Here is a 22,526-nt window from a genome sequence, read left to right on the forward strand (position 1 = left end):
AGCAGAAGGTCCCCAGGTCAGACAAGACAGCATCCACATCACAGCTTTCATGCAAAAACAAACAAACAAAACTGATTCTGTGAAATAACTCATGAAATCATTTTGCCTCTCCCCAAATATTAACCATTTTTAATCTCATTGCCATATTGCACAAAGAGATAATTTAAGGATGTCATTGAAACTCTCCATTTCCAAGAAGACATGCAAAGATTGCACCAGATAAGTGTTTCAGGTTAAGGCACACTTATTTGAAAAGATAAACCACTGAGCCTTTAGGGCTTAATTCCCTATGAATGTGAATAACATTATATTGAAAGTCTATAGCATTCTTACTGATAACATTCTATGTTCAGATTAGAAAGATTTTAGGAATTTAAACATTTTGTCTTTTTCACCATTCCAAATATTCTTTTTTACATTTATTTTTTAAAAAATTTCTTAAATATCCTTTTTAAAAACTGAGCTACTATATAAGAAAGGATTTTCTGAGTCCTCTTACATGGGCAAAAATAATAATTCTTGTGTCTCTTGTGATAAAGAACACATATCTCTGCTAAAAAATAACTTTAGTAACTGTATTTAAAGCTTACCTATGTCAGAATAAACTTAGAATGCAAAAAAAGTTTTATAACAGAAGTTGTCCCATAGTGCCAAGAATTTCAACTGATCCAAATCAAAAAGATAATGCCCAAAATATCCCAAACATTTCAAGTTTGTTATAGTTTACATCACCATCATGGGCACTGAAAACTCTTTTTTTAACAAGTTAACAGAGTTGGAAGGGACCATGTAGGTCATCTAGTCCAACTCTGCGGACAGAGTAGACAGTGTAGAATGGATCAAACACTGAAATCATTGGGCTACTTTGGGCAGTATATTTTGCATCTGGATCTCCCACAGTTCCTTCTACAAAGAACAGATTTTTATAATATCTTTTTTTTTTTCTTAGAATTGAACAGGAAAGTCTTGCAACTTCTTCATCTTAAATGTGGACTACTTCTGCAGGCTATTATTTGCTATGTATTTCTCGCTGAGGGGAACCAAAACGTATTTTTGTTTATTTTGGATGTTTCATAACAGGTCCCCCAGGTCCTCCTGAAGCTGTGACAATTGATGAGATAACAGACACTACAGCTCAGGTTTCTTGGAGACCAGGAGCAGATAATCGCAGTCCCATTACAACGTATGTTATTCAAGCAAGGACCCCATTTTCTGTTGGATGGCAAGGAGTAAATACAGGTACACAAGCACTTTAAAGCATATAGAATGTGATTTTTAAACTTTTCTATATACACAAAATGGTCAAGTCAGCATGAATCTATAAAAAGTAATATTGATAAATAGAACATACAGTATATACGATGATCTTCAAAGAGAAAGTAAGAAAATCAATAATTCCTACAAGTTCATATTCATCATGTTGTTCCCTTTCATGGTAAGCAATATTGTACAGTGCAAAGAATAAGAAAAAGAGAAAGAACTATAAATAATTTATATCAATTCACTCAATCAAGTTAATTCTTTTTGTATTTTATCCATATTCGTTCACCACACATTCTTTCTTTACTGTCCTAAAGGTGCTTTTTCCAGAGGCAACTGGAGTTTCTTTATTTTTCCTTGAAAGGAAAGGAAAAACAAAGTCCATTTGCCTCTGGAAAAAGCACCTTTGGGACAACCATAACCTGGATGACTGAGAATCTCTGTAAACATTCTTTCTTTACCTTAAGTACCATATTATTGCTCCATTCAGCTTTTTGTTTTTCCTGACGCAGCCAACTTTCCTTGTAACAAACTGGGCAGAAGGATGTTTTTATACCCAACTCTTCTTGCTTCTTTTGAAACATATTCATTTCTCTTAACAAACCATGTACTTTCCACTAACATTAACTGGCATTTATACACCTTAAAAATTCTCCGTAAAGTTTATATAATCTTTAGTAAATGTCCTTCCATTACATTTATTTCTCTAGTTTTGGATTTGTTTTTTATCATGTATATATAACTCGCAATCATTCGCCATACTTTGACCCAGCCTTGTTCCATCTTAATTTTCAGGTCCACGTTCCTTGTATTATATGTTTTATATAATATTTACAATGAATCATTCGAGTTCTCATCCCAAAAACACAGCATCTCTTATATGCAAAATTAGATACACATTTAGACAATTAATGAACATACTTCTAATTTCACTAAAGCATTCTTTAATGAATACATTAAGCAAGGAGCTAATACACATCCTTGTCCTATTCCATTTGTAGTTGAATCATCCTGTTTAGTGTCATACATGTTTTATATCCATGAGATGTACACTTACTATGTGCCTTATCCAAGCATTCCACGACTGAAGCCTATTCACTTTATTAAATTAAGAAGCATACAATAGACATTTCCCAATCATACATGTCTTAATTGCCTGCTAAACAGCAAAATTTAATCTGCACCCTTTGTGCCTGGAATAAAACTGTACTGCTCTTATCAAATTTTGTTTATTGTTAACATAACATCTTTTTTAGTCAGAATTCTGCCAGTCATCCTCGGATGAGCAAGCTACCTTTGATTCTGAACAGAAAACAATGCCATTCTTCCTATGTTAAGCAAAAATGCAGTCTTCACACTTGGGTTAGACAAGTGATAATGCTGCTCAACAGGCAAACCACATTCATATTTTAATATTTTTCCAGTATCACTACCATCTATACCTAAAGATTTACCATTTTCAATATTTTTACAGCATTTTTTACATTTCTTTTTTAGAATTTTTTCTTGAGCATTAGTACTGTACTTATAGCATTCGTTTAGATTCTACAATTCTATTACAAACCTCACACACATATCTTAATAGTGATCCCTTACTTCATAGCTTCATTTCAAAATATTCATTCTTTTGTTTGAATTTTATTCAGTCTGGTGACTGCTGTGTATTTAGCCCTTGCACCCATTCCCCAAACCATGTTTTTATGTCAAATTAGTTATAACTAATCAATTATGGTAATCAATTGATTAGCAACTCTTCCGCCCTGATTTTAACCATAAATTCAGTTGTGATGAAAAATAAGACCAGCCAACCCATAGTTAAATTCTGTAGCCTAAGAGTCTATTATTTCCACTCAGTTTGTGTTTTATTGTCCTGCTTGCTGTGTTTCTTCAGCATAAAATTTTGAATCTTTAAAATTACATGTATGTAATGGCTTTTCAATTATACAGTAATTATCAGGCATACTTTTTTTTTTCATTCTCTTTCCTGACCTTTCTTCCTGACATTTCTTCCAGTGCCTGATGTCATTGATGGAAATACATTTACAGCAACGGTGGTAGGCTTAAACCCATGGGTTGAATATGAATTCCGAATAGTAGCTGCCAGCCTTATTGGAATTGGGGAGCCAAGCAAACCATCAGAGAAACGAAGAACTGAAGAGGCCCGTAAGTAAGATTAGAAAAAGAAACAATATTTCAATCAATATTTCTTGATACTCAATAAAGCACGTATTTGGCATAAATAGATTCACAAGTAAGGGAGAAATGTATTTAATATAAAAATGAACCTAGTTATGACCATAATGGAGCCATCACAGTCATAAGTGGTAACAGTTCTAAAATGGGTCAGTCACATTGATGGTTAAATAAACCAATAGTTTTGAATGGGAGTGGTTTTAGTTATTTTTAAATCGTTTTCAAACTAAAATTTAATAATTTTTACATTTAAAAATCATCGATAAAAAAATTAAAATTCACTTGTAAGTACACCTAATATGTACACTTTTATGGAGCATATGAAACATCATGACAGGCAGCAGATATACCAAAAAACATAACAATATGTCAAGAATATATGGTTTCACAGAATCCTCATACTTTTGTTAGAAAAGGAAGCTCCTATAAAAAAAATGGTTTCTAAATTTAGCAATACTCAGAAGTCCAAGGTTCAATCTGTCCCTAATAGAGTTTTTTTTTATAAAACAAGTTTTATTGGTTTTAAAGACAAACAAAACATAAAGACATCAAAGTATAAAACCTCCTTTCTCAAAAATTACTTATAAGTTTTAACAAGGCAAATAAAGCATTATTTTTTAAGGCATAGTTCCACATTATCACATTTCCATTTAAACACGTATATATCTTTTCCAAATTTCTCATTGTTTCTCCCTTCACTTTTATTCAATTATATTTCTTTCTATCAAGGTTTTGTTAATACTCAATCAAGCATAAACACACAAAATACAGAACATAAAACAAAACATAAAAAGATAAAACCTTCTTAATTATTATTTATACATGTCTTTTCCAAATTTCTCTAGCTTTATTCCTCCAAGGTTTTATTAATTCACGATCAAAACATAGCTAACCAAAACACAAAACATAAAACATAAAACTTCTTTTGAAAAGTGGCTTAGCCCCGGGTTACATCTTTTTTGACAGACCTAAATCAAGTTCGTGCTCACCTTATATACCATTCATATCTTATTAACCATTCTATATTTTCTATATAACTTCTCCCTTCTTTTCACTCTCTTAATTATATTTTATTTATTTCATCTTATTTCAAAATCATTATGTTTGTATCTTTTGTCCGTTCTTTTCCAATCATCTATTTATCTCTTCTCTTTAGCAAAGAATTTCCCCTGTAATCACTTTTCAGGTGTGACGCCTTTCCCTAAAGTAACACTTAAAATAATACATAATTTCTATCCTGATTCTGCTTAGTACATTCTACATATTGTATTTTGAAAAAAAAGAATAATAAACTTATAATATAGTTAAGTATGTAATTTCCATTCTAATTCTAATTAATAGTATAACTAAGCATTAATCATTTTACACATTCTCTTTAATATTTTATTAAATATTGAAATCTATCATTATAAAACATTTTAATATTTTAATATTTTGTTAAATCTTATAATATTCCAATAGACTATTTCAAATGCAAATACTACAATACTATCTTGCAGAATGTTTCTTAAATTATACACTGTCCTTTATCCTTTATCTCTAAAAAAGATATCTTGTTTCAGACCGTGGCTTTTTTTCCCTCCCCCCTTTCTTCTCCAGTCTCATCTTTTTGCCCCCCCTCTCCTAACCTCCACCTTTTAGCTTCCCTCTCTGTTGTAATTCTCTTTTCAATTGCTTTCTAACATTATACCTTTTTTTCACCTTATTTTTCTTTTTCTTGGTTGTTTTATTGAATCTTAAATTCTCATTTTTCCTTCCTCTCTTCCTATTTTCTTTCTTAATCGAACTTTTTTGTCCATTAAAAATGGCTTCCTTTTCTTCTTCTTCTTCTCGTTCTCCTTCTTCCTCAAGTATTTACTGGTACGTAGAAACTGCCATTTCTAAAAAGTGGAAGACAGCTCCCAATGAATTCTTGCCATTTTGTTATCTTTCTTTTAATTTTTCATATTCCATTTTTAGTTGATCCACAGATGGTGCCATTGTAAATTTTTAAGAACAACCCAGATGTTTTTAATCTTAAAGTAATTTGCAAATGTCAAAGTTATCATACAATCCAAACAGACAGAAATTATTTCCTCTTCTCTTTGCAACTTTTCCTCCTGGGGCAAAATCCCAAATATATTTTAAAGCCGTATTACAAGCGTCTCCTCCAACAAGTTTTTAAAGATGTTTTTTTAGTCCTCTCCTTCCCACTTATAACAAAGAGCTTGTTTTTACCTCAAAGCAGCAGGTTTTTCTGTGCTCATTTGCTTTCTCCGTAAGGAAGGGGAGTGAACTTTCCTTCAGCACTTTCACCGCCCGTAACAAACTTCTTTTGGAAACAAATGTATCAATCCGAAAGTCAGGCTTCCAGGGTGTTTTAAAAGTAACTTAATGTCCCGGTTCAGCCAAGAAAACTTCTCCTTCTGTCTTCCTCCTGCACAGTCTTATCCGGTTGAAGATTCCTTTGTGGCTGCCATTTCTGACAGCCGCTCCACCGCCTCAGGAAAAAGGAGTCTAGCTGGCTGGGGAAAGGGGGTGCGATATCCCCAGACCCCTGCCCGGATCTCCTCTGTCTTCCGCTGCCTCTTTGGGGCAGCGACAACCCCCAAATCCAGTTGGATCGGGGGTACCTCAGCGGCGAGCACAGCAGGGACCCGCAGAGAAGCGGATTCCTGCCGCCGCCAAAGCCTTGCAACCGGAAGTTCCAATAGAGTTTTTTTTTTAATTAAAACCTCCCTCACTGTTCCTTCCTACCTGAGGTCATGAACCACAGTTTGAGAAAACTGACCGAAGCCATTAGTTGCAAGAAGATTCGGGACATTTGTAGCAATTCAGGAAAAGCACAATAAATAATATTGCATTGAAAAGCAAGCTCATCCTAATTAAAAATATACAATATACAAAAAAAAATCTGAAAAAAATTAGAAAAAGCAAATTTAGTTAGCAAATTGCCTTGAAATTTCAAACAACTGAGTTTTTCTTAAGTCCTGACAAACTTATGTCTAAAATCATTACAATAAGTTATTATAGCATCAGATTTACATTTTGGCTTGGTTGCTACAGTTCAGTATGTTTCTTCCCTTTTGCAGTTCCTGAAATCACTCCAGCCAATGTCAGTGGAGGTGGTGGTACTAAATCTGAATTGGTTATAACATGGGAGGTAAGTGATGTATGGCTTCAATATGAGGGTAATCATTTGTTCAGTTGACTGTGACTTGAAATGGTTACATCATTACTTCCTAAGTAATCCTTGGGAAGCATCATTTCAAGTGCTGGGTCCTTGGACAAAGAAATTGACTCCAGGATCAACAAGACCAACCAGACACTGAGGTGGCTTCATAATAAAGTGCTCAATAACACAGCATCTTATATCCACAAAGTGAAAAATCTACAGAGCTCAGAGCTGTAATTATCGCTAAATTATTATATGGATTTATATGTAATTATCTATATGGATAGGAATCCTGGTCTCTTTAGTAAAGGCACATCAAACACAAATTTCTTGAAGGCACATCAAACACACATTTCACATGAACACTCTCTGCTCTAATGTTGGTATTTGTTCACAAGGCATGTCTCCAACCTAGAGATCTTGGATCATGTGGAGTCTACTAGCAGTGAGTCCCTGAATTTCAGAGCCCAGTTGAAATGGGTGGATCACATCATCAGAATGAATACTGCAAAAATACTGCTTCGTAGTGCTTTACAGCCCTCTCTAAGTGGTTTACAGAGTCAGCATATTGCCCCCCCCAAAATATGGGTCCTCATTTAACTGACCTTGGAAGGATGGAAGGCGGAATCAAACTTGAGCCAGTCAAAATTGAACTCCTGACAATTGGCAGAATTAGCCTACAATGCTGCATTCTAACCCCTGCACCACTACAACTCTTTTATACGATATACTATATGCATTTATATATAGAGATAGATAGATAGATAGATAGATAGATAGATAGATAGATAGATAGATAGATAGATCGATCGATCTTTGGTTATTCGGGTTTTCTCCCGCGTAAGATTGGAAGTATCTAGGCAACGTTTCGATGAAGTCTCATTCATCATCTTCAGGCTTGTGTCTTCAGCTCTGTGCTTCTCAGAGTGAAGACACAAGCCTGAAGATGATGAATGAGACTTCATCGCGTGCCTAGATACTTCTAATCTTACGCAGGAGAAAACCCGAATAACCAAAGATCCACATACAAATACCCGCGAGAACCTCAGAAAATTATATATATATATATACACATATATATACATATACATACATATATACATATATATATATATATATATATATATATATATATATATATATATATATATATATATATATATATATATATATATATATATATATATATATATATATATATATGTGGATCTTTGGTTATTCGGGTTCTCTCCCGCGTAAGATTCAAAGTATCTAGGCAACGTTTCGGCGAGGTCCCACTCGCCATCTTCAGGCTGGTGCTTTCGGCTTAGTGCCAGTGCAAGCAGTGTGTGACCGGAGCTGCCATCTCTATATATACAAGTGGTGGGGGATGGTGTGCTGGGCTGGTTGGCTGTGCTGCAGCCTCTTGATTGGTTGATGGAGTTGATGTTGGTATAATGGGCTGTGTAATGGCCTTTTGTTGTAGAGATATCCTGGATCTTGTGCTGTCATCTCCTGGGTCGTTAGCCTCTTGTGTTTTAACGGCTTGGGTAATGGGTTGTGTGATGGGCTTGTGAGTTCTTTTGTTGTGGTATCCTGGGTCTTGCGTTGTAATCTCCTGGGTCGTTTGTGTTTTGATCTCTTTTCGATTAGCCTCCTGTGTAGTAACAGCTTGGGTAATGGGTTGTGTGATGACCTTGTGAGATTTATTGCTGTGGTATCCTTGGTCTTGTGCTGTGATATCCTGGGTCATTTGCTGTGTTGTGACTTCTTGAGTTCTTGAGGTGTAATTTCTTGAGTTTTCTGATGTGATGTCCTGAGCGGGTGGCTGTGATGTAGCATTTTGGGTTTTTAATATGGCTTTGAGTTTGGGGTCTGGGTCTGTGTTCGTTTGGCTTCGAGTTCGTGGTCGTGCCACATCTTCATGGTGGGGGTCAGTTCGCTTCATGTATGGTTCAGAGGAGTTTGAAGTGGGTAGTGATGCAGCTGCAGTGCGGCTTCTGGTCTGTGGTCGTGTCTCATCTTCTGTGTGGGTGTGAGTCTGATTTTTACGTGGAAGTGTGGTGGTGGCATCTTGTGTGGCCCTCATGGGTGTGGGTCTGGTGTCATTTATCATGTTGGGTACTCGTCTGTTCATGAGGGCGGGTTTCCAAATGGCTGGTAAGCGGGAGGTGTCATCTCTTTTATTCATGCTGTGTGGGCGTTTTTCTATCTCTATGGCTTCTCTGATTATTCTGCTGCTGTGGTGTTCAGTTTTGGCGATAGTTCTGGTATTTTTAAGATCAATCTCATGTCCTGTGGCTTTGAGGTGTTGGACCAGGGAAGAGGTTGGTTCTTCTTTTTGATTGAGTTCTTATGTTCTTCAACGCGTGCACTTATTCTTCTGTTAGTTTGTCCAATGTATGTGGTGAGGCAGGCAGTGCAGGGATTTCATATACTCCTTGGTTTTCTAACTCGATTTTGTCTTTAGGGTTTCTTAGGATGGTGGATATTTTTCTGTTTGTGCAGAATGCTGTTTTAATGTTGTGTTTTTGGAGGATCTTGCTGATTTTGTCTGTAGTGCCTTTTATATATGGGAGGAGGGCTTTGCCGTTCTCTTGTTCTCTGTCTTGGATTTTGGTTGGGGTTTCTTTTTGGATTAGGTGGGTGATCTTCTTTCTTTGAAATCCATTGGCTGTTAGTACGTTGGTGAGAGTGTTTAGTTCGGTTTTTAGGTGTTGTTCATCAGCTAAGCATTTTGTTCTGGAGATGAGTGTCTCAGCTACGGAATTGATCTGTGCTGGGTGGTGGTGTGAGAGTGCGTGTAGATAGCGGTTTGTATGTGTTTTCTTTTGGTAGATGGTGTGTCCTAGGGAGCCATTGGGTTTTTGTATACCAAGACATCTAGGAAGGGAAGTTGATTGTTAGCTTCTGTTTCCATGGTGAATTGTATTTTGGGGTGTAGGCTGTTGAGGTGTGTGAGGAAGTTGTTCAGTTTTTCTTTCCCGTGTGGCCAGATTATGAAGGTGTCATCTACGTATCTGAGCCAGAGTTTGGGTTTGTGATCATATTTTTCTAGAGCTTGTGTTTCAAAGTGTTCCATGTAGAGGTTTGCGATGACAGGTGAGAGGGGTGATCCCATGGGTGCTCCTTCTATTTGTTTGTATTTTTGTCCATTGTAGGTGAAGTATGTATTGGATAGACAGTGGTTGGTCAGATCTAGGATGTGCTTGGGGGTTGTATTTGTTTTGGATGGCTGTCAAGGCTTCTTTTATTGGCACTTGGGTGAAGAGGGATATGACATCGAAGCTAACTAGTAGGTCGCTGGGTTGTAAGTTTTGTTTCTTTATGATCTCGATGAACTGGAATGAGTTTCTTACATGTGAGTTGATGGATTCTGCATAGGGCTGTAGTTGTTTGGCGAGAAATTTGGCTAGGTTTTGTAGAGGTGAGCCTATGGAGCTGACTATTGGTCTAAGTGGAGTTCCTTCTTTGTGTATCTTGGGGAGACCATAAAGCTTAGGGCATCTGGATGATTTCTCTCTGGGTATGATTCTTTGCTGGATTTCTTCACTGATGGGGGAGGCTTTTATTTTTGATCTGGTGGTTTTTTCTAGGTAGGTGGTGGGGTCTGTCTTTAGGGGTTTGTATGTGGGGTCTAGGAGTAGGTTGGTTAACTTGGTTTGGTAGTCAGATGTGTTCATAACCACTGTTGCGTTGCCCTTGTCTGCTGGTAGGATTATTATGCTGGTGTCTTCTTTCAGGTTACGTAGTGCAGTTTGTTCTTCTTTGGATAAGTTGCTTTTGGGTGGTTTGCTAGTGCAGAGGATGTTGGTGATTTCTAGTCTGATTCTATTAGCCTCATCAGGGTTGGTTTTGGTCAGGCTGGTTTCAACTCCGCATATGATGGTTTCTGTGGGGATGTGTTTGGGAGCAACAGCAAAGTTGAATCCTTTTGAAAGGACCTTGGTTTCGGCTTCGGTGAGGATTTTGTCTGAGATGTTGTGCACTGTTTGTTTCATGTGTGGCTGTGAGGGGGAGTTGGTTTCTGGCATTGTTGTAGTTTTCTGAGTTTGTTGGTGTGTGTGTCTGTCTTGAGGGTGGTCTGTGTTTCGGCTCTCCAGACAGCGAGTTGTTTGGATTTGTCCCAAAGTAAGGGTGAATCTTGTTGCTGAGTCTGAGGTGAAGTGTAAGAAGATCTTTGTTGATTTGGTCTAGGAGAAATCTTTTTGTGTGAAGTTCATTTCTAATTAGGGCCAATTCTGTTCTTTTTAGGATGCGTTTGGTGGCTGCTGTGTTGGTGTGGAATTTCAATTGGAAGCTTGTGGGAATTAAATTTTGATCTCGGCAGTTGCATAGGAATGCGAGGTCACATAAAATGGAAGCTCTTTGGACTTCAAGTTTTTCATAAGTCCTGGTCAGATGGTGGGTTTCCTCCCCGTAGAGGTGCAATATTTGTTTTCTGAGGTTCTCGCGGGTATTTGTATGTGGATCTTTGGTTATTCGGGTTCTCTCCCGCGTAAGATTCAAAGTATCTAGATTCAAAGTATCTAACCAAAGATCCACATACAAATACCCGCGAGAACCTCAGAAAACAAATATTGCACCTCTACGGGGAGGAAACCCACCATCTGACCAGGACTTATGAAAAACTTGAAGTCCAAAGAGCTTCCATTTTATGTGACCTCGCATTCCTATGCAACTGCCGAGATCAAAATTTAATTCCCACAAGCTTCCAATTGAAATTCCACACCAACACAGCAGCCACCAAACGCATCCTAAAAAGAACAGAATTGGCCCTAATTAGAAATGAACTTCACACAAAAAGATTTCTCCTAGACCAAATCAACAAAGATCTTCTTACACTTCACCTCAGACTCAGCAACAAGATTCACCCCTTACTTTGGGACAAATCCAAACAACTCGCTGTCTGGAGAGCCGAAACACAGACCACCCTCAAGACAGACACACACACCAACAAACTCAGAAAACTACAACAATGCCAGAAACCAACTCCCCCCTCACAGCCACACATGAAACAAACAGTGCACAACATCTCAGACAAAATCCTCACCGAAGCCGAAACCAAGGTCCTTTCAAAAGGATTCAACTTTGCTGTTGCTCCCAAACACATCCCCACAGAAACCATCATATGCGGAGTTGAAACCAGCCTGACCAAAACCAACCCTGATGAGGCTAATAGAATCAGACTAGAAATCACCAACATCCTCTGCACTAGCAAACCACCCAAAAGCAACTTATCCAAAGAAGAACAAACTGCACTACGTAACCTGAAAGAAGACACCAGCATAATAATCCTACCAGCAGACAAGGGCAACGCAACAGTGGTTATGAACACATCTGACTACCAAACCAAGTTAACCAACCTACTCCTAGACCCCACATACAAACCCCTAAAGACAGACCCCACCACCTACCTAGAAAAAACCACCAGATCAAAAATAAAAGCCTCCCCATCAGTGAAGAAATCCAGCAAAGAATCATACCCAGAGAGAAATCATCCAGATGCCCTAAGCTTTATGGTCTCCCCAAGATACACAAAGAAGGAACTCCACTTAGACCAATAGTCAGCTCCATAGGCTCACCTCTACAAAACCTAGCCAAATTTCTCGCCAAACAACTACAGCCCTATGCAGAATCCATCAACTCACATGTAAGAAACTCATTCCAGTTCATCGAGATCATAAAGAAACAAAACTTACAACCCAGCGACCTACTAGTTAGCTTCGATGTCATATCCTCTTCACCCAAGTGCCAATAAAAGAAGCCTTGACAGCCATCCAAAACAAATACAACCCCCCAAGCACATCCTAGATCTGACCAACCACTGTCTATCCAATACATACTTCACCTACAATGGACAAAAATACAAACAAATAGAAGGAGCACCCATGGGATCACCCTCTCACCTGTCATCGCAAACCTCTACATGGAACACTTTGAAACACAAGCTCTAGAAAAATATGATCACAAACCCAAACTCTGGCTCAGATACGTAGATGACACCTTCATAATCTGGCCACACGGAAAGAAAAACTGAACAACTTCCTCACACACCTCAACAGCCTACACCCCAAAATACAATTCACCATGGAAACAGAAGCTAACAATCAACTTCCTTCCTAGATGTCTTGGTATACAAAAACCCAATGGCTCCCTAGGACACACCATCTACCAAAAGAAAACACATACAAACCGCTATCTACACGCACTCTCACACCACCACCCAGCACAGATCAATTCCGTAGCTGAGACACTCATCTCCAGAACAAAATGCTTAGCTGATGAACAACACCTAAAAACCGAACTAAACACTCTCACCAACGTACTAACAGCCAATGGATTTCAAAGAAAGAAGATCACCCACCTAATCCAAAAAGAAACCCCAACCAAAATCCAAGACAGAGAACAAGAGAACGGCAAAGCCCTCCTCCCATATATAAAAGGCACTACAGACAAAATCAGCAAGATCCTCCAAAAACACAACATTAAAACAGCATTCTGCACAAACAGAAAAATATCCACCATCCTAAGAAACCCTAAAGACAAAATCGAGTTAGAAAACCAAGGAGTATATGAAATCCCTGCACTGCCTGCCTCACCACATACATTGGACAAACTAACAGAAGAATAAGTGCACGCGTTGAAGAACATAAGAACTCAATCAAAAAGAAGAACCAACCTCTTCCCTGGTCCAACACCTCAAAGCCACAGGACATGAGATTGATCTTAAAAATACCAGAACTATCGCCAAAACTGAACACCACAGCAGCAGAATAATCAGAGAAGCCATAGAGATAGAAAAACGCCCACACAGCATGAATAAAAGAGATGACACCTCCCGCTTACCAGCCATTTGGAAACCCGCCCTCATGAACAGACGAGTACCCAACATGATAAATGACACCAGACCCACACCCATGAGGGCCACACAAGATGCCACCACCACACTTCCACGTAAAAATCAGACTCACACCCACACAGAAGATGAGACACGACCACAGACCAGAAGCCGCACTGCAGCTGCATCACTACCCACTTCAAACTCCTCTGAACCATACATGAAGCGAACTGACCCCCACCATGAAGATGTGGCACGACCACGAACTCAAAGCCAAACGAACACAGACCCAGACCCCAAACTCAAAGCCATATTAAAAACCCAAAATGCTACATCACAGCCACCCGCTCAGGACATCACATCAGAAAACTCAAGAAATTACACCTCAAGAACTCAAGAAGTCACAACACAGCAAATGACCCAGGATATCACAGCACAAGACCAAGGATACCACAGCAATAAATCTCACAAGGTCATCACACAACCCATTACCCAAGCTGTTACTACACAGGAGGCTAATCGAAAAGAGATCAAAACACAAACGACCCAGGAGATTACAACGCAAGACCCAGGATACCACAACAAAAGAACTCACAAGCCCATCACACAACCCATTACCCAAGCCGTTAAAACACAAGAGGCTAACGACCCAGGAGATGACAGCACAAGATCCAGGATATCTCTACAACAAAAGGCCATTACACAGCCCATTATACCAACATCAACTCCATCAACCAATCAAGAGGCTGCAGCACAGCCAACCAGCCCAGCACACCATCCCCCACCACTTGTATATATAGAGAGATGGCAGCTCCGGTCACACACTGCTTGCACTGGCACTAAGCCGAAAGCACCAGCCTGAAGATGGCGAGTGGGACCTCGCCGAAACGTTGCCTAGATACTTTGAATCTTACGCGGGAGAGAACCCGAATAACCAAAGATCCACATACAAATACCATGAGAACCTCAGAAAACAAATATATATATATATATATATATATACATACATATATATATACATATACATATACATATACATATACATATACATATACATATACATATACATATACATATACATATACATATACATATACATATACATATACATATATATATATATATATATATATATATATATATATATATATATATATATATATATATTTCATGTTTCCAAATAGACTATAGCATTGGAACCTGGCAAATAAGAGTGGAAGTAAGCTAGGAATGTTTTAGGATTTTATTTGCTCCACTTTTTAAAGATGTTAGATTTATCATTCTAACTCAGAGCTGACTTAGAATAGAATAACTGAATTGGAAGGGACCTTGGAGGTCTTCTAGTCCAACCCCCTACTCAGGCAGGAAACCCTATACAATTTCAGTCAGATGGTTGTCCAAACTTCTTTATAATTTCCAGTGTTGGAGCATTCACAACTTCTGGAGGCAAGTTGTTCCACTGATTAATTGTGCTAAATGTGAGAGCCAATGTGACATAATGGTTAACTTGATGGAATATCAAGTATCAGCTTGGGTCACAAATATCAGCTTGGGTGTTAGGGTGGTTATATATGCATTTGTGATGGATTAATACCTTTCTATCACTCTCTCTCTTTCTTCCAACTATGATCAAGGAGGAAGACAATTTTAGACAATTATCTCTTGGGAGAGATTGCAAGCCAGCTAGAACTCTCCTTTCACCATTGTCATAGCCAACTTATTTTCTTCTTCTTTCCAACAGTCAAATTTATGTAAAGGGTTTGTCAGGAACAGTGTTTATGAAAGAAATATAATGATAATGATGAAAATTAATAAACTTAGAAACTTTGCAAACAGGCCTTTTGTCAGGTAATTGCCTTGAGATTAGACTGTTTGCTTGCTAGTAGTTTACACCATACTTCAATACACAGGCTAGTGTTCACATTTTTGTTAGAATAGTCATGTTCTTTGCTTCAAAATTTACACTGTATATTTCATCTGCAAAAATAGAAACAGCACACAAATGTGTGGAGAGATATATTGGTGAAAAGCTGGAGGTCTGTGATCCAATAGTTTGAATAGTTTCAAAGACCTAGGCTTTAGAACTTCTGAGAACTATATTTGAGCATGAAATAAATGTACTTTAAAAGTTTTACTGAGAAAGAGAAGAAAAAAGTGAACATTACAATATTGATACCTTTCTAAGAATTTTTTCTGATATCTTCAGTGCTACTTATTCTTATTATTCAGAGAATGTGAATACATAAAAACAAATGTGGCTATAGCTTTGGTTTTCCACTCTCTGAGCTAAAAGCTTTAATCCTTGACTCTCATTCTTTCTCTTCCACATACAAACACACACACACAAACACATATGTACGCACACACACTTTCCATAATGCAGTCTAGCTGGCCAGTCTAGACTTGAGGTCCAAAAAAGTTAAGGTGGAAAATGTATCATAACTCTGTATAATAGCTCAGAAACACTATGGATCCAGGCTATTTTTATAAATTCTTGCAAGTTTGGGCAATTATAGGCAGATTTTTTTTCATGCTTCTGTATTTATTGATTGATTAATCAAATTTGTAAGGCTGCATTTCTCTGACAAAACTCTCGGTGGTGCACGTGTCATATAAAACTTCAGCAATAATAAAACAAAATCACACACAAAAAATGGGCCTCTCACTAAAAGCACAAAATAGCTATGCTATACATTCACAGTGGAGTTCCTAAGATAACAGCCTGCCTCCAGTCTCTGGGGAAAGGGCCAACTTCCATAAGCCCAGCAAAGTTGGAGCTGTCCATACTTTGGAGGCGGGTTATATAGGAGACATGGCAGAGAAATCCCACTTCTAGGACCCAATAGATGACATTACTCACTGACAGATCTGCTGGCATAGGCAGAAACCGTTGGGGAAAAAAAGCCCTGCAAGTAGACTGATAGGATGAAAATTCTATATGAATTGCATATAGAAGCTTACTGGAAGCCAATGCAGTTCACACGGCGGTGGCGTTCTGTGAGTAGTGAATCTAGTGCTGCATATGACTCTGTTATTTTTCCACTTGCATTGCCTTAATCAGTTCACTTGAGAGCCTCTTTTTCTTCTCCAAATTACTTGTTGATTAATGTTCTAAGAAATTGTCATTCTGGTATTTTTCCAAATTGTCATTCTGGTATTTTTCCAAATGTTGTACAGCACAGATCTACTAAGCCCCTTAACCTGCCTTGAATAAGTCTCGTGTATTCCATCTTTTACGCATGTCATTCCTTTGTACAAATGCATGGCACAAGGTACACAAAACAGGATATAGGAACCAAACAACTATGAGTAAGTGGGTAACTAGTGACATTTACCAGCCATTGCAACTCAGAAAAGCATTCAGGTATAATGCAACACAGCAGAAAACCTTTATTGGTAGCTGTTTGACTGTGAGCTCAAAAATGAGCACAAGAATCGTAACTGTCCAAACATAAAGTCCAAAGGAAAAATTATTACATCCCACCCACAGAACAAAACATTTTAAGCGGCATTCCGGGTTTTGCAAGGCTTTGGCGGCAGCAGGAATTCGCGATCCTCTGCGATTCCTGCTGCGCTCTCTGCCGAGGTTCCTCCGATCCAGACGGATCCGGAGGATAAGGCTGCCCCGTAGAGGCAGCCGAAGAGAGAGGGGATCCGGATTTGGGTTTGGGGGTATCGCAAACCCCCTCCTCAGCCGGCAAAACCCCTTTTTCCCAAGGTGGTGGAGCGGCAGTCAGCAATGGCCGCCACAAAGAAGCCTGCAGCTGGGTAAGATTTGTGCAGGAGGAAGTAGGTGAAGGCGAAAGTTTTGGCTGAACCGGGACTACAAGAAATCTCTAAATACCCTGGAAACTAAATTGTTTGAAGGATACATTGTCTCCCAAGGAAGATCGTAAAAGCGGCGGAAAAAAGCTGAAAGGGAAAGTTACTTTCTTTCACTCTCCCTTCCCACAGAAACAGCAGTTGGAAATCTGGAAAACCTGCTTGGGCATAGAAGGTAAACTTGAAATTTAAAGTCAAGGCGATAAACGATTTCTGGACATTGGAATTAAAAACTTAAAACTCTTTTTATTTGCTATAAGTGGAAGGGAAGAAGTAAAGATTTATTTTAAGATTGTACTGAAGGAGACTGCTTTGAGTTTATAAGATCAGAAATAAAAGGTATTATGACTTCTAGAAGATTACTTTGGAACTGTGTATTTGAATTCTACCCCAGGAAGAGAAAATATAAAAAGAAGAAAGTGCTAAATGAAACTGTTTGCTTTGATTTGGTTTGCTTTGTGAACTATTTCTTGAAAGATTAAAGATATTTGGGTTGTTTTAAAAAAAAGGGAAAAAATGGCACTATCTTTTGAAGAATTACAAATGGAATTTCAAAAATTGAAGGAAGACGAACAGGAAGGCATGGGCTCTTCTGGATCTATTTTCCACTTTTTAGAAATGGCGATTTCTACCTATCAAGAATTACAACAGCGACAGGAAGGCTGGGATCAAGAAGAAGAAGCCATCTTTAATGGACAAATACTCTTAGTGGAGGAAGAAAAGCATAAGGGGGGCAAAGAAATTCAGGACTTAAAAAAGCAACCAAGAAAAAGAAAAATAAGATGAAAAATCGATATGATGTCAGAAAGCAACAGAAAAGAGAAATACAACAGAGAGGGAAGATAGAGAGTGAAACTTGAGAGATGGGGGGGTCAAAAAGCTAGAATTGATAAGAAAGAAAGGGAAAAAGGAAAGAGAAGTCATAAAAGCTTTAAACAAGATGTTAAAAAACAGGTTTTTTTCAGAGATAAGGGGTAAGATATAATTTTATAAAAATGATTCTGCAAAAGTACATAAGATTGTATGGTAGATATTAGTATTTGAAATTGAATTAGAAAATTAAAATATTATATGAATTAATAATGCATTAAAGGGAAGTTATGAAAATGTTTAAGATTTGATAATAGAGTTTAATTTACTATGAAATATTGCTCTTATTATATTATAAACTCAATATTCCTTTTTTCTTGGTTTTATTATTACTTATTAAATTTAATATTGTTTGCTTGTTTTATTATTTTGAAATGTAGTACTTAGAATGTACGAAGCAGAATCAGTATGGAAAGTATGTATTATTTTAAGTGTAAAATTTAGGGGAAAGATAAAAAGTTGTCATACTTCAACCAGTGGTTACAAGAGAAATATTGTATTAGAAAGAAAGGAAAAATAGATGATTGAAAGAGAACGGACAAAAGATGCAAGTATAATTATTTAAATTGAGATGAAATAAATAAAATAGAATTAAAAGAATGAATAGGAGAGAGAAAATATATAGAAAATATAGAATGTTAAATAAGATATGAAATAGCATATTATGTGAGCACGAATTTGATTTATGTCTGTACAAAAAAATTTAACCCGGGGTAAGCCGCTTTCCAAAAAGAAGTTTTATGTACTTATGTTTTGTGTAATGTTTGTTTGTTTGAAAGGATTTTGGAAGAGAATTAATGAAACTATATATAATGAATATATATAATTTAAGGCAAAAGAAATACAATTAAACAGAAGGAAAGGGAGCAGTAAAGAGAAGTTGGGAAAGGATATGAAGTTGAACAGATAAGATAAATATATATATTAAATTGTGTTTGTATAGAAATGTGATAATTTGGAATTATCTTATTTTTAAATAAGATATTCTATGTGTTTTTTAGAAAAAGATATTTTATGTTACAACATCCTATGTTTTGTTTGTTTGTGTATGTTTTTTTAAAAAATTAATAAAATTTGTTAAAAAAAAACAACATTTTAAGCGGAAGACTTAGCTGCTCACAGTTAATAATCTCTGCCGGCATTTTCTCTTAATGATATGAAGAGCAGACTTATGTGTGTTCAATTAAACAACAATAAATCAATGATGCATAAAGATAACCATCAAAATATTGAGGTCTATATTTCCATTTTATCCTTGTGTAATTCATAGAATTAGGTCTTTGCTCTTGGGGCAAACGTAATAACTCTTTTGATAGAGACGAATAAAATAGCAATATCCTACACCAAATATGGGATGACCATGTCAGTCTTATCATATTCCAGAACAGCCAGCACTGTTTTAATCTTAAGAGGAACACTTTATTAGACTTCTTCTTTCTGTCATCTGCTTCCAATTTTTCACATTTGATTGGACCTCATGGAATTCCAGCAAACCTACTGACTATTCCTTGTTTACAGGATTAATCATGCTTTAAAATGACAAGATTATTTGTTCCTCAATATCAGTTCTTTCTAGATCAAGGCTATAGAAGGACAAGATGAGAATTATAAATGTTTTGTAAGGTCGCCCTTCTACAGGAGGCAAAGAACAAGGTGGTATACTCTCCTCTTAAATTCTGTGCTATAAATTTATTGGGTAGACCAATATTTCTCAACTTTAACAACTTTAAGCTGTGCAGATTTCAACTCCCAGAATTCCCAGGGATGCAGGCAGTTGATATAGACAGCATAAAGACTAAATTAGAGTTGATGGTTGCTATTTTTCATAATCTATCATCCTAAAGTGGTTCTCCCCTTCTGCCTAATAGTTCAGCCAACCTTGATTATGTACAGTAGATCTTCATATCAAAGATGAACTAGCATATACTTCATGGGAACATAACATAGAATTAGGGGGGGGGGGGGTAAGGTGTAACATTTCCATTTATAGTAATACTAAAGAACCAGAAACATTCCTAAGCTCCACCAAGATGCTTTTAGAAAAACTTAAGAAGTTGCTAAAGCTCTTTTCTTATTCTGCTTCAAAAATACTGTAATAGAAGCCTTTCTCACGTTTGTGACTCGGAGCTAAAGAAGGATTCTATTCAGCTATTGTTGTCAAGAATTGTAGCTGCTATATAAAGCAAAAAGTAATCTTCCATCTGCATAAGCACTTCATTCGATTCTTGAGTATAACTTTTACTTGGATAAAACCACAGTTAGTGCATTTATGGGAGACAATAAACTTACAATTGTCTCTTTGTAGGTGTTAGGTGCTTCGGTCTTGATTATTAATTGTCTGTAATGTTTATAAGTATAGTTTGTTCTTCTTCTAACTTACACTATTTTAGGACTAAAGGTTTTTCAAAAAGCAAATAGACTATTAAAAGGACATGAACAGTCTGAAACAAATTAGCAATAAAACATAGGATGTTTTTAAAATTGAGTGCTTATTTCCTTTGCCAGGAAAAAGTGTTCCACAGTGGGTGGATAACTGCTTTGGGATAACTGCTGTGCCTCTTAATAAACACAAGCTATTCATCAACCTGTTTCCATGTTTCTTCTCTTGGTACAGACAGTGCCAGAAGAGTTACAGAATGGAGGAGGCTTTGGCTATGTTGTTGCCTTCCGTCCAGTTGGTACAATAAGCTGGATGCAGACTGTAGTGGTTTCACCAGATGCCTCCAAATATGTGTTTCGGAATGAGAGTTTACCTCCATTTTCACCATACGAAGTTAAAGTTGGAGTGTACAACAACAAAGGAGAAGGTCCTTTCAGCTCTATCACAGTTGTTTATTCGGCCGATGAAGGTAAGCATACCCAAATAATCTGGCAGTATATGATAAACTGGTTGTTTTTGAAATGGCCTTGCGTCCCTCTTATTGTTAATGTCCACATATGCTGCTAAGAAATGGCATGTATCCAATTTTAGGTTTCATTCTCTTGTAAATTAATATTAATCATGGTGACATTTTGTTTGAAGAATGAGATAATTCATTTGAGACATGCATTATGTTACACTGCTCATTGAGAGGTTTAAGAGGACCTTTTGGGTCAAAATATTTTAACAAATTAAAATGTTAATTTCTCATTTTAATGCTTAATGGCACTATTATCAGTGTTGGCAGCTCATGCAGTAGCATGTTTGCATATTAAGTTTAAACCTATTCCAAAATTACATTAGGATTGTGATAATGTTTTGTAAAGCCTTTTGATAATTGCTAACCCTATTTTATGTGTATGTATGTGTACATATAAACAGATATGCATAATTAATGTCTGTTGCGCATTTATTCTCTGAAGAATGGTACTGAAATTTAGCATGAATTAGTCTTGTCTAATTATAAACTATTCCCTTATCTCACTAAAGCAGTACATTTTTCTCTAAATTAATTTTAGCAATAAAATCTTAGTTGATTTTTTGAACATAATTGGATAATCCACACAATGGAGATAATCATACTCAGCTGTGAATCATAATCTGTGAAGGTTCAGTCTTTAAAGACCTGAGTCTAATCATCAGAGTTTCAAATTAATCTCAAATACAGTTTTGTCTAAACTCAAAGTCAGGTTTTGCCTAAAATTATAAAGATCGGCTGGCAGTCAGATTTAAAAACAGGCCAGTTCGCCCGTTTTTTTTTTTTTTTTTTTTTTTTTTTTATTTTTTTTTGTTTGCCATGTTTACAAGAAATAAGAAAGGTATACATAGGTGAAAACAAGGAGAAAAAGAAAAAGAAAAAGGGTCAGCCATAGTTCAGCCTGATTATAACCATGTTCAAAAGATCTGAAAGCTGAAAATAATTAGGACTTACCAGCTCCTCTTCCTGAAAGAAATCAACCCTGACTGTTCTTTGGAAGGACAGATACTGAAGCTGAAGCTTAAATACTTTGGCCACCAAATTGTTCTGACCCGGCTCCCAAACACAACAAACCCTCTGTGGTTAAACAAATGTTCCCTCTATTAGGAGCACCAGCAGCCCCGGTAAAAAGTCTCTCTCTCTCACACACACACACAGCAGGTTAACAAGTCTGTCCAGCAGAGAAATGAATAGTTGTCTGCCACACCTATTGATCTCCGCCCCCTGCTTTTTATCCCCAGAGCTAAGTTGGGGCTTCGCTAGCAGCAGTGGCTCTTCCATCCCAAGGATCAACCCATAGATTTCCACTGTCTCCTCTCCTCTGCCTTCTGTGTATCCATGCATCAGGCACTAGACCCAGCTATTCTTCCTCTTCCTCACCAGCCACCTTCAGACCTGGGGGTTGTTGATTTGAGAGCTGATGGATGGTCCAGGCTCCACCTCTGTGTCTATCTCTGACAGCTCCCTCTTCCCCCTTGGAGCTCTAAGGTTGCCCTGACTCCTACACCAC

General features: G+C 37.3%; 1 protein-coding gene across 5 annotated transcripts in view; it reads left to right on the forward strand.

Moving 5' to 3' along the window:
• The window catches only part of LOC113418127 (contactin-4-like), a 356,259-nt gene that overhangs the window by 321,841 nt on the left and 11,892 nt on the right, over window positions 1-22,526 (forward strand). For all 5 annotated transcript variants that reach the window (XM_087954600.1, XM_087954599.1, XM_087954602.1 and 2 more), the window contains 4 exons: window positions 1,081-1,239; window positions 3,274-3,423; window positions 6,525-6,595; window positions 20,734-20,968. In XM_087954600.1, coding sequence (XP_087810726.1) covers window positions 1,081-1,239; window positions 3,274-3,423; window positions 6,525-6,595; window positions 20,734-20,968 — 615 coding nt within the window. The remainder of the gene's footprint in view (window positions 1-1,080; window positions 1,240-3,273; window positions 3,424-6,524; window positions 6,596-20,733; window positions 20,969-22,526) is intronic.

The sequence above is a fragment of the Notechis scutatus genome, chromosome 2, assembly GCF_049901735.1.
Source record: "Notechis scutatus isolate UNSWTSFEM ecotype Mainland chromosome 2, rNotScu1.2, whole genome shotgun sequence".
Lineage (NCBI taxonomy): Eukaryota > Metazoa > Chordata > Lepidosauria > Squamata > Elapidae > Notechis > Notechis scutatus.